This window comes from Thunnus maccoyii, chromosome 6, assembly GCF_910596095.1.
Source record: "Thunnus maccoyii chromosome 6, fThuMac1.1, whole genome shotgun sequence".
In the NCBI taxonomy this organism is placed as follows: Eukaryota; Metazoa; Chordata; class Actinopteri; order Scombriformes; family Scombridae; genus Thunnus; species Thunnus maccoyii.
In genome coordinates this window covers 15,655,530-15,671,393 of record NC_056538.1, presented here as the reverse complement: position 1 = coordinate 15,671,393, position 15,864 = coordinate 15,655,530, and the positions used below count along the sequence as shown (strand labels likewise).

Here is a 15,864-nt window from a genome sequence, read left to right as displayed (position 1 = left end):
AGAATAATGACAGCCTTATCCTTTTAACATCGCTATTAAACACTTTGCAACATTCTGTGTTTTGACTTGTTTTAAAATATAAATAGAGGATGACACAGATAGAAACTAAATGTGTGTGTATGAGAGAGAAGCAAAGACAGATAGCTGCTGAATAACAGAAAGGACACTGTTCTGTGTACTGCTGTGCTCCTAACATTGTCCATTTATCTCAAAATAGAAAGGCCTTGCCAAGCATTTTTGGCCTGCTCTCTTGCTCTTCCACTTACTCTCTCTCTCTCTCTCTCTGTCCTTCCTCTTCCCCTCGCTATCTTTCCCTGCCCCCTCCTCTCTTTCCCTCAGTCTCTCTCTCTCTCCGCTGCACTTTTCTCTAACTCACGCCTTTCATTTCCCGTCTCCAGTTGCCTTTTCTCTCCATTCTTATTCTTTTTCTGCTCTTCTGTGTTTCTTTTTCTTGCACCCTCTGTTATGCTGTCCTCTTTCTTATCTCTGTTCCCCTCATGTTGGTATAAAGGGGAGTTATGGAGATATTCAACACTTCAGCATGATAAATGCTGTTCAGTGAGTGCACTCAACTCCAGCCAATGTTGCACTGTTATGCAAACTAGCATGAGAGCTGTGAGGGAGAAAAGGGTTAGTGAGAACGAGATGGAGAGAATGATGCAGAGACATAGAGAGAAATATACAACAGGGGAAGACATATAGAAGAAATGACATATAGTAAACCTAACAACATTTACTCTACAATATATTGATGCTTTATGTTCAGGCATGTAGCATGATATCTCATAGTGTGTGATTGTGTGCTCATGTGTATGTGTGGGTGTATGAGTAGGTGTGTGGGTGTGGATGTAGGGCTTATCTTGTAACTGCTAATATGAATTATATCTAAACTGCCACAGTTTCTAACTCTACACACGTAGGAGCTATGATAATCCAATGTAAGTGCAAACACAGAAGTGCTCAGTTCTTGTGTTCACATGAGAGCGTGACTATCAAAACAACTGACAAGACTAAATTTAGTTGTTTCTCTGTGTTTATGTGGGCTTATTTCCACCAAACATATCAGCAGTATCTGAGAATTTTGGATTTAGAAAAGTTTTTGTAGTGACCACACACTCAGCCCATAAAAATACATGTATTATATATATATATATATAAATATTAACACTGATAAGAGCTACACATTCCACTCAGTGCTTCATTGGGCTGATTAAAAGGTACAATTAGTGAAAATACTTGAAAAAATGTCACATCATTAACACAAAAGCTTTTCTCTTTTATATCTACAGCCAATTTGAGATCACCATTTTCCTTGCATGCTGATGTGAAGGTGTCACAGAAACTGGTTTTGTATGGCAGGAGGTTGCTCAGAAAATAATATACTGTAATAACAGTACTGGTTGGGGATTAAATGTGTAATTGTCATTCATTATCAATGGAGAAGCTGTGAGTTTAGAATTGGGCTCCTAATGTGATAGAACATCCACAAAGCAGAAAATAGTTTCCTTCGTTGTTTATTTTATGCTTCAAATTCATAACATTTGTTTTAAAATGTGCCATTGCTTGCATGAGTTTTATGTTTTGTTTACAGCAGCTATAGTTTATGAAACATTGACTCTATAACAACTCTTTCCTCTCTCTGTATCCATCTCTGTATCCTTCTGTCAGCTTGGCCAGAGGGTAGATTGTGATTGGTTGCCTGTGCTGCTGCGCCATTTGCTCATTGGTTCACCGAGGGCCATGTGCTGTATATGCTGACTCATATCGAAACGGAGGGCAGGAGTGTATGAGTGTTTCTGTGTCTGTGTTTTGAGACTAAGAAATAAAGAGGAGAGTGGGCGCTGGATGCAGATTTGTGTGTGTGTGTGTGTGTGTATGTAAACAGTTGTCTGTTGTAGAGACGGACAGAAAAGTGTATGGCCATCTGTGAGCAGTTTATCTGAAAAATAGGTCAATCCAGTGCACCTGCCAGCCCTTTTTTCTCTTGTTTTCTGTCTCTCTCGTTTTCTTTATCTCTCCTCCCGTGCTGTCAAGGTTTTGCCATCTAATTATAGGGTTATTTCTCTCTCCCTATTGTCTTTCTTTCTGTCTTTCTGTCTGTCTGTGCTCTTTCTACCTCACTACCCCCATCGCCTGTTGTTGCCATGACTACCTCGCAGTGTGCTGGCATGCACACAGTGGCGTTGGTTACCAAGGTGATAAGATACTCAAGTAGATCATTAGAAATCTACTTGTTTCCACCGGCTTTTGTGTGTGTGTGTACTGTATGTGTGTCCCCAAGTGGAGGAAATCAATAGTGTTGTCGAGAGGCCATGAAGTGAAATGGTCAAATTGGAATGATGGCTGGATAGCTTTCATGCTGCCTCCAGCCATTTATAGATTCATACTTTAACCAGATTATGTTATGAGCACCATGTTGGTGCCCTATATATGTCATCTATCAGCAAGAGGAGATGGCAGCAATTATTTTTCTTAATTTATTTCCCTCTCTCTCTCTCTCTCTTGCTATTTTAAGATTTTCATCAGTCTAAAGGTCTGTTGCCAAAGAAACTCAGATTAGATAATAACAGCTACTATGGCAGGATGATTGTTACAGTACAATTCCAATTCAGCGAATGAATGTGCACATAGCACTTCTGGTTCAAAACCAGACAGGCTTTGAGCTGCAGGATGGGCAGCACATGAATGATTGGCATCAGTTTGGGAGGGAGATTCAGTTAATGAACATTCATATGTTGTTGTGGTACAGCACAGGATGTGACAGGTTAGTCAATTTAGATGCCAGGATGGATTAAATCCTGTTGTCACATGTTACCTTTAAGGCTCGCAGTGAGATCAGACTGGGGCTCCAATTTGGGATTTTTTCATTATTTTTCCCAATAATCAATTCATCTTTTTGCCTGTAAAATGTCAGGAAAATAGAGAAAAATGCCCATTCAAATTCAAATTAAGGTGACTTATTCAAATAGTTACATCCAACCAACAGCTCAAAACCCAGAAATATACAGTTTTGTATCATATATGATAAAGAAATTCATCAAATCCTAACATTTGAGAAGATGGAATCAGCTAATGTCTTTAAATTTTCGCTTGATAAGTGACTTAGATAATTAATTATCAACAAGGTTTCCAATTGCTTTTCTGTTGATCAACTAGTTGATTAATTGACTTGATCATTTCAGCACTAGATCAGACTTGAGTGATGTAACAGTCAAGCTGCAGGCATTTACAGTTTAAGGGAGTCAAAAGGAAGGGAAAAGTAACATAAACACAGACTTTAATGAAGATACAGCAACAACATCAGATGCATATCTTCCATTTTCAGGCCAAGTGTGGGCATGTGAATTGGTAAGGAATATACATGACACAATATTTAAACTATTTTCTCTCCCTCTGCTTCTACACCTTTTTTCTCTACAATCCCACCACCTTCTTCCTCCTTGTCTCCTTTAGCTAAGAATAGGTATCCACACAGGTTCGGTGCTGGCAGGTGTGGTTGGAGTGAAAATGCCGCGTTATTGCCTGTTTGGGAACAACGTGACACTGGCCAGCAAGTTTGAATCAGGGAGCCATCCGAGGTGTATAAATGTTAGTCCCACGACTTACCAGTAAGTAACTGCACTTCATATATAAACATACACTGGATTGCACATTCTTACAGATACTCTGTTTTTCCCTATTTTCTTTTGCCTGCATGTGCTCTTTAAAAGGTTCCTTATTTTTTAATGTCATTTTTTCTTTTACATTTTCTTATGTCTTATATATTTTTTTCTCTATTTTTATGTATTTTGTCTCCGTTTGGTTAAACTTGAACAATGCACAGTCTCTGTAGATCGTAACTAATCATTTCACTGTACACAGCTCTGCAACAAATACATCTTCGAATATTTTTAATATACACATAAATTGTAAATTGTCTTTTTTTTTTACCACATAGCCATGATAGTAAAGGCTTTGACAAACCAGTATGCTTTAATTCAATTCAAACCTCTTCCAGAAATATATACTGTAATTACAGTTTACTTGACATCAGAAATATCTCTTCTTACTTTGCATACCATACTTTATATGTCTAATGTCTAATTCTGTGATGTATCTTATCTCGGTTTGTTGTGCTACAGTACAACAGAGATTAAGCTGTGGACACACACACCCACTGTACACACATGTACACGGACACGCAAAGCAGAAAATGTTGTTATTATCATGAGTGATTATTCATTCATGAAGTCTCTTCTCTTCTCTTCACAACAGGTTGCTGAAAGACGACCGCTCTTTTTCCTTTGTCCCTCGTTCACGGCTGGAGCTCCCAGAGAATTTTCCCAAAGAGATCCCGGGAACCTGTTACTTCCTGGAGGCGGGGACATCTCACAGCCATGCATCACTGACCAGCTCTCGCTCCGCTCCCCCAGCCTCTATGAGGAAAGTCTCCTACAGCATCGGGACCATGTTTCTAAGAGAAACAAGTTTGTAGGTCCCATACACAGACAGGAGACATGAATATTCATGATGTAAGAGGCTGGATTTGAACCTGCGGTACATGCAGGACACCAATCGCACGGATCTATGGATATGCAAATGCGTTATGTGAAAACTTGGAGTCAGACCTGTGGGATGGCCTGTATGAAGGAAACATAAAAAAGGCTTCTCATCAAAGGGTAAAAGAACAACATGCCCTCCTGAGCAAGGGAGATATGGTTCAAAAGACTTGAGGTACAGCAACTGTGCAAGTCCCACATGGACCCTTCCCCAAGGAGGTTCAGTGATGGGGTTAATTAGTGGAGAAACGTTAATATAAAACTTTTTGATCTTGCTGGTTCCCTCAGCTCTAGATCTGACATCTAGCTCTCTTCAGCAGTCCTCTGTGTACGACTGGTTACCTAACCCTGGTCGAGAGGCAACAACGCTTGGACAAAACCTGTAGGTGGCTCATTTAAATAACCAGTGTTGCACTCATTAGCAATGGAATTGCGCAAACTGAACAAATCCATGATCCATTAACAAAATGGGTGCTGAGGAATGACGTTATATGAATAACTGTGGGAAGATGGCAAAATTGCCGTACATGTTTGCTGTGCATCATGGCCTCTTGTACAAGGAAGACCACAACTGTTGTACAAGGAAGACCACTACTGAAGAACAATACAACTCCCTTTCCACCCCTTCCAACTGTCCTTCAATCATGTCATGCTTTACTAAACGTACCCCTAAACATCTGCTGCTCATTACATCAACACTTCCATCCTAGGACCAGTTGGTCGGGTGGGGGAGAGACAGATGAGAGGTATAAACAAGGAGATACAGTAGGTTTGAAAAAGGGTCATCAAAGGACAAATGCCAAAAAACGCTAGAACTAAGCTGATCTTAGAGCCCTTTTTCTGCTTTTAACCCACAGCAAACTATAATCGACAAAAATCCAGCCATTTCATTGCAGGTAATATGTTTAGGACTGAAAATTATTCTCAGCTCAGTGCCTTTTTACTGCTCAAATCAGGACAAAATACAGGTTTCATTTCAAATATTTGACAAATAAAGGGAGCACTTCATTCATCTTATTTCATATGCAATGTTTCCACTTGTTTTAGGATATTTTTGTGACATTTCTGTATCTTACACTGCTGAGTGAACAATTCAAAAGAGAGAATGACATGTGCCAAAGCTTATGAGCCACATTTAAACCTGTGAGGTTGAAAGTCACGGTGGGCACCTTATCCCACCGAGCTCCTGATTAGTCCTGATCAGTGGTGTATTTAATATTGAGACTGTCATGAGTGGCTGGCAAAAAAAAAAAAAAAAAAAATCAAATGCACTTCAGAGAGTTCAAATATTTGAAATCGTATTCATCTATTTTGTCCAGATCAACCAATAATACACACAATGTAGTGCATACTAACATGTACACATAGTCACAGTATGCACGCTTGACACGGTTCACATTTACATACATAATCTTTTTTAATTGCATTATTTTGTACCACACTGATATAAAAATATGTACTAGCCCCGTGTAAATGTAACAGGATTCAAATTCAAGTCTACTAGTTTGCTGGTAGACTGAGTATGCTTTACTCAGTGGAAATCTCAGGCCTTCCAAATATTTCAGTGTAGCTCAGTTACCCAGATATGGGGAAGTAATTGTCAGAATTTTCATAAACTGTCATCATGAAGTTCAGGATGTGAAGGGTTGGCTTTGTTTTGTTGGATAGTCATCTAGGAACTTATTTAATGTAACTAATAGCCTGGTGATGCTGCCATTATTCCTTATGGTTGTTTACATCACATATATGTAACAGTTGTGAACTTCAAATATATCAGATTTCAAATAGCTGGCCATGACCCACAAACTAAACAAAACTTTTTTGTCATCAGGCTGAGTTTCCATGAAATATTTTTTTTAATGTCGATAGACGTTTGACAGATGTTTTTTAACATGACATTCAAATTTTAACTGATTATTTATGATTCATAACTTTTGAAATAATGTGATTAATTATTAATAATCTGCAGACATGTGCTTTCTTACTTGTTATAAAAAAGTGTTAAAATAATGTTTTTCAACTGTAAACCAACATCACAATTTGGCTTATGTTACTGACAGCTTCTGTTCAGAGGCACAATAGGAAACTCTGGTACATCTTTAAATTCACCCTTAAATCACAAAAATCACAGAAACTAAAAACACCTTAGGTTAAATGGGAAAGTATAGTAAGAGTGCTGCGGTTTCACCGCATCTTTCCAAATTATATATTGGTTGCTGAACCTCTGGAAAGCTCTGAGGAAATAAAATGTGCCAATAAATATTTTAGATCTCCAGTGTTGCTAGCACTTATTCCTATCTCTTCAACACCAGCACAGGCTAATCCTACTTAAAGGGATACTATGCAGGATTTTCCTAAAAGAAATCCAACTATGTATAGACTCATACAAAAATAATTCCTCTCAATCGTCACTTGTGACCCACTAGAAGTGTGTGTCGGTGTATGTATCTACAGAGACTCTGCCCTCTGCCTGTATTTTCTTATTATTTCACTGTGTTCGGGACGCTTCTGGGCGTCAGCCTTTGGGCAGTGGGTGTGTAACCCCCATTCAGTAACAGTGTGCAGGGTGTGAGGTCTGGACTTGTAGTGTGGCAACCAGGTTACATCACTGTCTCTGTCTCTCTCCTCTGCTCCGCTCTGCTCTCTGTCTCTGTGTCACGGATGTATAAAGAGCTGCAGGTCTGTGTGTCTGCTTGACCGAGGGCGGGGCTAAGCTAAATCTGGCAATGCTGCACCTTCTCGCAGGGTTGTGCGGTGCTGTGCAAAGGTGTGGGTGTGTTTACTTGTGCTTTAGAACGTAACTGCTGTGAGAGAAATAACGTTTTATTTATCTGATTCACGGCTTTGTTCTCGCCAGCACTGCTCGCTCTCTCTATTCACTCTCTCTCTGCTCTCAGCTTACACTGGTCAAGCCAGGGAGGAGGGGCCAACTTTGAATGCTGTGTTTACAAACACCAACCAACAAATCCTGCATAGTATACCTTTAATGTTTGAAGTAAAAATTTGGCTCCCGTTGTCTGTTGTGAACATGGCAGGACCAGCACATTTTGACAGTGAAACACTTTGTCAGCTGACTGGGATTCAACAGGAACATGTTTTTGTAAAACACAGTTACACTGGCCCAGTTTAAACTTTGACATTTAATATAAACTTAAAAATTGTGACTGAAATGCAAATTTAAATGTAAGAAAGGAAAGGGAGTGTCACTCAGTCACTTAGGACACAAAAACAATTATCTATTCAAAAGCTTCACCCACTAAGGAGCATCATGCCCTCTAACTGGGATTGATACCAGCATAACAAAGTGATGTGCCATATTAGAGGAGGAGGAGGAGGAGAAGGAAGAAGAATGATCTCTGATTCCCTTGTCACCTGCCACTATTTGAACTTGAGATGTTTTTTTTAAGTGATAGTTCATCATTGCCATAAATAATTCCAAGAACTGTCATCAATGTTTATGTTCTGTACAGGTTCAGATCAATTTTAGCAATGAAAATAGAAATTTTAATTGTTATTTAATAATAACAAAGAAATCACAAATATATTTTTGAAAAATATTTCTTTACATACACCCCATAATATAATCCATATTTATAATATCTTAAATAACTTATTTTCAAAATAGTTTCTGTCTCCTAAAGTATGTATGCAGAACAGAACAAACAGAGCAGACAACAGTAAAACATCAAAATAAATCCAGCCAAACACATGGGAGCATAGTTTTTAGCCTAAAGAATGTCAGAAAAAAATATGTGTATTATTTACAAACTAGGTGCTGTTGCTTAGTGGGCCAACCTTATAATCTTAAGCCTAGATATCTTAGCTACAGAATATAAAATGACTTTAAAGACTATAGTGGCAAATCAAAATTTAAGTCAAAAGGGGATTTTTTTTTTGGGGGGGGGGGGGGGGGGGGGGGGGGGGGATTTGCTACACCTGTTAGATAAAAAGCTGCATCATGTTGGTCACATTTGTAACTTGGACAAAAAGATGTTTGGACAGTTTGGCCTGTTGCAAAAAAGCCAAAACAGTTCATTAGACCAAAAGGTATTTAACACTCTTTCGTTTTGGTGATATTATAGAGAACAAGAATCTGCAACATTCACGCAACATACAACATGGTTCAGATGATCATCACTTTGACATGTTCCTTTATAGTAATGTGTAACAGGCCTGCCTTGTACAAAGAGTAACTTCTGGTCCAGTACAGATTGTCAAATACACCAGAGAATGGTTCACCAAGCTTTCTAACAGCCTGAGGAATATTTCCCATGTCTAAAGCCTCAGAAAATGGACATTGGTTTGCCTCAATTTTGCCTCAAGTGTCCTCAGCTGTTATCAAACATCTCATGTGGACAAATGAAACCATAAGCACTGGTGGATTAAACCAGAAACACAGGACAATAGCGATTTTATGTATCTGTAACAGTGTCTCATGGAAGAGCAAGTATGGAAAACAGCTTTATTGAGGATGTTGCATCCTCAATAAAGAGTACACATAAGAGTACACTTCAGTGCAGGAACCAACATAGTTTTGGTTTCACTTGTTCGGGTTTGGAGATGATCATCTCTGAGATACATATCTCCATCCCTGCACAATGGGAAAATGAAAATAAAATTATATTACATCTTTCCTCAAGCAGTGCCCTGTTACTCTGGATAGTCCACAGAATACACTGCTGTCAGTTTTCATAGGGTAGGTACTATTTCTTTGGTAGAAAGAAGTTCCATTTATTGAATCCCAACAAAAAAACACAATTTGACCATAATATTATATGATCAAGTAATGTTAAATCCATGATTGTTGAAGAAAAAAAAAAACAGTGCATGTAAAATTCTGTGTATTGTATAAAGCAGTAAGACCTTAAGATCCTGGTAAAGTTGGTGAACCACTGTTAAGTGTATTTGACAGTTCTGTTGTCGAGCCTGGAGTTAAGTTTTTCCAAGGTTGGTTTTCACAGAAAGAGATGCACAAGTACTCTCTGACTGCCATCCTGGTGAGACTCTATAAGTCATATAAACACATTAATATGTACTTGATGAATCTATTGTAGCATAAATGTTGTGCCGGTGTCATACACACTCAACTTCAGCGGTGCCTGAATTCAGCATCTAGGCTAAATAAAGGACACTGCACCAGCATTACGCCCACACAACTTGTGTCCAACGCCTGTGTTTCCAAGTCTGTAAATTCTTGGCACAATATTAGACGTTTGGTCAAACCTTACAAGTCTTGCTTGTTATGATGCGGAGGTGTTGCAGGTACTGGTTCTCTACAGTATTATTATCAGTCATAGACCATTACACTGCAGTGCATACTGTGCGTGAGTCACTTATAAACAGGCACACATCACAGTTACAGTGGCAATACGACTGAGCTGTACTGTAGAAGCTGTGTCAAACAATGAACATGAACAAAATGTTGAGCCTGGGGGAATGTCATGAGGGTGTGAGAGTCTTCATTGTCCATAGAGACAAATATAGCCAAAAAAAATCCAGCAACTGAGATCTCTGTGCTCACACATCCATCCAAATATGAGAACATATTGAGTTTGCCGATGTACAATGTGCCAACGTGTTAATAAAGGCCTACTGTAGCTGTAACAAATCTCTACAGTTTAGATCTATTAAATATATTCTTAACTGAAGAATGGAAATTGTAATAAAATTATATAGCAGACTTTTTGGTATAATTCACAAAATGATTGGACTTTTTCCACATTTTCCACTGCTTTGCTGTCTTTTTCTACTTCAGACAATTACTTTCTGTCAGCACAGTATGTGTGCCATCTAAAGCTCGTCTGGATTTCCCAAAATGTCAGTGTCCTACAAAACCTTCTCACCCCAGAGTAATGTCCTTTTTTGCAGTACTGAAGAAAAAAATAGTAGATTTTTAACACTATTGTATTTGTTTCATTCCACATCACATTTTGCTTGGTTTTCTTCAACGCTGGTTTTATGAAATATTTTCTTTAATTGAATAAGCATGACACTGTCATTTTAGCGAAAAATAAAATCGCTTAACACATGTTTTTTGCAGGACATTGTCACAAACTGTTTTGTTGTTAAAAAGATCAACTTAATCCCCACTGACTCACAGTACAATGGCTCTATGCTGATGGGAAACTGTTCCTTATTTGTTTAACAGCAGCCTGGTTTTAACAGCAGAAGCAAACATGGTTGATGCCCATGTCCAGGGTTCCCAAACAAATCCTACTCTACTGATCCTCAGTCTAGTTTCACCCTCATGACAATAGTAGCTTCCATAACATTTGTTCACCAGCTGAATTTAAAACTAATAAACATTCGCAACATGTATCAGCTCCTCACTTCACAAGGATCATTCTCAGACTTCACTTTGGAAACCTTTGATCTGTGTCACTCATTTCGGACAAAAGAGTTTTGTTAACAGTCTTGTAGTATTTTGTACTTTGATGTCATGTCGTAAACATACAGAGCTGACCCTGGACATGAACCCTGTTTGATGCTGTAGTTGGAAACAGGTGTGTATCTGGAGGAGGCTTGATGACAGCGGTTGGTTTCTGACTGACATTAAGGGCACATCTTCTGTCTTATATGATGTAAATAAAAAACACCAAGTATCTTTAATAAGGAAGAAAGGCTGCGTCTGTTACTGTGTATGCATTCTTTTACATGTTCATATATTTTATATGAGCGTTAGTCCGCATGGATACATTTGATTAAGTAAAGAAAACATCTATAGACACCTTCATATCTTGGATTTTCCCCTACAATATGTTAATGCCTTATGCCTTAGCATTTAAAACAGACCTACAGTTCACATATATACTGTCAGTTCTCATGTGTGTGTCTGTGTCGCAGATGAAATCAACACTGAAACACCACAGAGCGCCCATCAGTGCGTCCCGACTCCCTTAAATAATTTGAAACGTGGATTCAACACGGTGCCAAGGATGCTTTCAAACTGTGTTCATAATTTCCAGCCTGCATGCAATATGCAAAATGAAATTGGTTGCCATGTCAAATATGGTAACCAGCAGGGTTGTTTTTTATTTGCCTGTCTGCTGTTATTTTTGTTTTTCATGTGTACCTCTTTGTAGGAAACGTTTTCAGACTTGGTTTTATAGTCTTGGTTGTAACTGCCAAGTGATAGATTAACTGCATTAAAAACTTCCTGTTGTCATTGTTTCAATACTCAATAGATGGAAAAGGAATTGATTCTCTTTCCCTCAAAGCAGTAACCTCTTCTTTCTTCGCTCGAAGTGGTTAATTTGTATTTTCAGTGTGTATGTGGATGTTTTGATAGAGAATGAGGTGAAAGCTATAATTTCATAGAATGTAACTGCATGACACCTTCTCAATTTCAGTGATATTGTTCATTTCCCTCTCATGTTTTCCCACAGCATCTCAGTTCACCAGTCTTCTCTGCTCAGTTTTACCTTCTCCTCTTCTCATTCCTCCAAGCCCTTCCTCCCTTTATCTTTTACCCCCTCATACCCTCCATATATGCAAATATGTCCCCATTACACTAATTGGCTGTGTGAGGTTTGAATATTTTACATGGACCGTCTTCACTGCACAGGCGGGTGAGTATGGGCTGTGGCATAACATTGCACACGCTAATGTGCTAATGGAAATCACACACAAACACTACAGGTATGAATGAGTGAACAAAGGTCATGTAATTTACACACTGTGCCTGTCATATTAGCCAAATGAAGCAGGATTGAATTATGGGGGTGTTGACGGTGTTAACAGTTCGACAGGGACTTATGAGGGTGTTGTGTGGTTAGAGGGTGTGTATGTTTGTGTGTTTCAGACCACTCCATATCAGAATGAATTATGCAATTGTTATTCATGTATGCATCTGTAGAGGAGATGCTCTCTGATCTCTATGTGTGATGTGTATTTCAGGGTGTGTGTGTGGATTGTACTGAAGAATGTACAGGGTGTGGTTGAGTATGTATTTTCTTTTAGTATGACCTCCTACTGAGAGAATTTCTGTTGTGAGGGGTTCTTGGGGTTATTTTCTCCCTCTTGCTGTGATATGTGTCTGATGCCCAGCTCATTGCAAAACATTTTGCACCATGAAAGTGAAAATAAAACATAATCAATCAGCATGATCAATATTTTATATTAACAATTGATCAAATTATTATGTTAATTAGAACAGGGTCACTTATAGTGACAAATATAAAAGTTATCACAAGACTCTGCAGTTCCCCTCAGCTCTAATGTTTCTATTTCAGTGTCTTTAAGCTTGTTGTCTCACTGCTCTCATCAACCTCGTTTCAGCCACAGCAGGCAGCTGTTTTCTGCAAAAACCTTTGGCATACCCACTGTATGCTTCGTGCTCAGAATGAAACAGAATGGCACAGAGTTAGCGGAGCATTTAGCAGCTAATTCTCCACCAAATCCTGTATTTCACACAGGATTTGGTGGAGAATTGTTTCTCTGTGTCTGTTGGATGTTTAAATAGACAACTGTTTGCTAACACATTCCCCAAATCCACTTTATAAAATGTTATGTCAATGTTGTGTTTACAGCTTGTTGCGCTGCCCCCAAGATGGCAGAAAAAATCAGTTATTGCAGGTTTAACTACGTGGACAGCACTGTCACTTTAATCAAATTGCTTCATGCGGCTAACCCAAACCTAACAGAAACAATAGCAAAACAATAAATTATTATTAATTATAAATTATCATGAGTGTGAAGATTCTAACCAAACCAAACTGCTTCAAAACAACACTTGGCACAGGTAAAAAGTTGTTGCTTACTACTGCAGGAACCCAGGGTGCGATTTGCAGTAGCAGTACAGCACCTCAGGCTCGGTCGTCATTCCAACAAAGACAACTGGCTGTGTTCACATGCAGGTGAGAAGCCGGTTGCCAGAGCTGTAGCCAAATTTTAGAAATACTGAGGTCATGAGTCCACATTCTCTCAGCAGAACCCCATCCACCTGAGAAATGTTTGACTAGCTGCCACATTTCACTTATGAATTTAACTTCTTATATATATTTTCTGTATATTTTATCTCTCTACATTATGGTCTAAATGTTGTTTCAAAGGCCTCTCTATAGTTCCAGTTAGGTCATTTTGGTGGAGAATATCCTTTATTTAATTACTTAGATTTTAAAAGATATTTAGTCTGGAAATATGAGAATTAGCCTTTGTAAAGTGTATAATCGAAGAGTAACCTTACAAATTCCAATATTACCTCTGCCATGGCCCTGCTTGTCACTCCACTACTGAGAGTTGGTTCACAGGTTCACATTAGAACAAAACATGGGCAAAAAGAAATTAAATAAAAAACATCAGGGAGAGATGCAGCACAAAACATTAAGTGCTGACCTAATAAGAAGCAAAACATTCTTTCAAAACCAAAGAGACAAATTAATTCAAAAATAGAAAGTGTGACGGCTTGATCCTGTAACCGTCATTAGATAAATATGTGGGCTGTAAACATGTAGATGAAGATATATGAGGGAAGGATTGACCTTCATCTTCCTTGTGGTTCTTGTGGTTAGGTATTAATCTGTCAGGTGCTCTGGCTAACAGGGCGTGTCCACACAGGGCTGAGAGGGGTGTCACACACCCTGCCAAGCCTTAAATTCACAAGTGTTTATCTGAATCAGTGCACATATCTGTGTGTGTATTTCATAGCTGTAGTTCAGTCAAGGGGCGTGGTCCTCAATAATGAATCACTGCCGCCCTCTCACTTGTTTTCTTCTTTCATCTGTTTTCTCTCTCTCCATCTTCTTCTCATCCATCACTCTCTGGCTCCCTCAGCTTTTTCAAATCATTCTTTCCTCCCAGCCAAGTCCTTTTCTCATTAACTTGCCTGTAAACTTCTCTGTTGTTGCTGTCTTTCTACTTTTTTACACTCCTTTAGTTGAATGCCAGAAAGACATTCAGATAATGTCTTCTTTACTGATTAATATTTTCTTTTTTTTTCTGCAACTGATTATTTCAAGGGGACATATCATGCACATTTCCAGATCTGTGTTTATATTCTGGGGCTCTACTGGAATATCTTTGCATGATTTACTGTAAAAAAAAAAAATCCCCCAAAAAACACAACCAAAACTCCTTATTTATCTCATACTATCCTTTATGCAGCCCTTCAGTTCAGCCTCTGTCTGAAACAGGCTGTTTTAGTTCCTGTCTGTTTAAGCCCCCCACCTCCCGATGAGCCCACTCTTTTCTAATTGGTTAGCTCCCGTTTACACTGTGTCTCAGCCGACTTCAGATGGCTCAAGAGGCTACGTAACAAGCAGTAGTAATAGGATTTCACTTCTTTTTCTCATTTTTTAAAAAATTTACTGTAAATGGGAATCTCTCAAATATATCTGTACATGGTCAAGCCTGAATCTGATCCAAAATACGCATGTGGACAATGATTGGAACAACCTCAACAGTAATCTTAGCACCAGAGGCTACGCAATGGATGGCTATTTTGGACATTTGTGAACAATCTGATGTCATCACGAGGAGGAAGTAGTGAAGTAGAGCTGAAGCCTGGGTTTTTTACGTGCAGGGAGCATTTTTACATACATTCACCTCAAGCTTTCGACATTTGACCATGTTTAACATAGACATCCAACATTATAACATTATGAAAATATCAGAAAATCACAAAAAGCATAATATGTCCCCTTTAATGTTTAACTATATTATACTATAATAACGACAAGGACAAAAGGCTGAAAAAAACCTTGACTATGTCCAGTTGTAACTGTTGAAGAACTGAAGAGTGACGTAATTCTCATTGGGCTCTGAGTGAAAAACATAACAAACAATCTGAAACCTCAGACAAATTTATCCCAAACAAGCAATAATCCACATATCCTGCCTGGCTCTGATATTTTCCATCAGGGTCACCAGAGTGGAAAGAGATGAGCAGGATTGTGGATTAGAGTTGATCCATGCAAATTAAAAGATCATAGAGGCAACCTCACAAGGCCGTGTGAGTAGGATGCCCTTTGCATGAATCTGCATGTGTGTGAATGTTTAGAGTCTGTGTGCCAGAGCTTGCACTTACCCCCCTTCCACTTCCACTTTCCATGAACACGTGCCTTTTTTTCAGTGCTTTACGCATCTGTGTGAATTCATGGAGATTTAGCCTCCATTAATCTTAATGGTTTGAGCAAAGTGATGCATATTTTGCAGACTAGAATGACATAAATGTATATTTTTCCTAGATGTCTCTGTGATCTCCCCTGGTGAAGTCCTGGTTAATCTCAGAGATCAGTGTATAATATCTCTGTGAAAATGTTTTTACCTACAGGATTACTAGAAACACACCATAAGCACCAATGTTGCAGCAAACACTGCACTGCTCTAG

At 38.7% G+C, this 15,864-nt stretch overlaps 1 protein-coding gene across 1 annotated transcript in view; it reads left to right on the top strand.

The window, feature by feature from the left end:
• gucy1a2 (guanylate cyclase 1, soluble, alpha 2) overlaps positions 1 to 5,555 on the top strand; it is a 42,389-nt gene extending 36,834 nt beyond the window's left edge. The window contains exons 8-9 of the mRNA XM_042415393.1: positions 3,454 to 3,608; positions 4,255 to 5,555. Coding sequence (XP_042271327.1) covers positions 3,454 to 3,608; positions 4,255 to 4,474 — 375 coding nt within the window. The 3' untranslated portion in view covers positions 4,475 to 5,555. The remainder of the gene's footprint in view (positions 1 to 3,453; positions 3,609 to 4,254) is intronic.
• Positions 5,556 to 15,864: the final 10,309 nt, after the last annotated feature.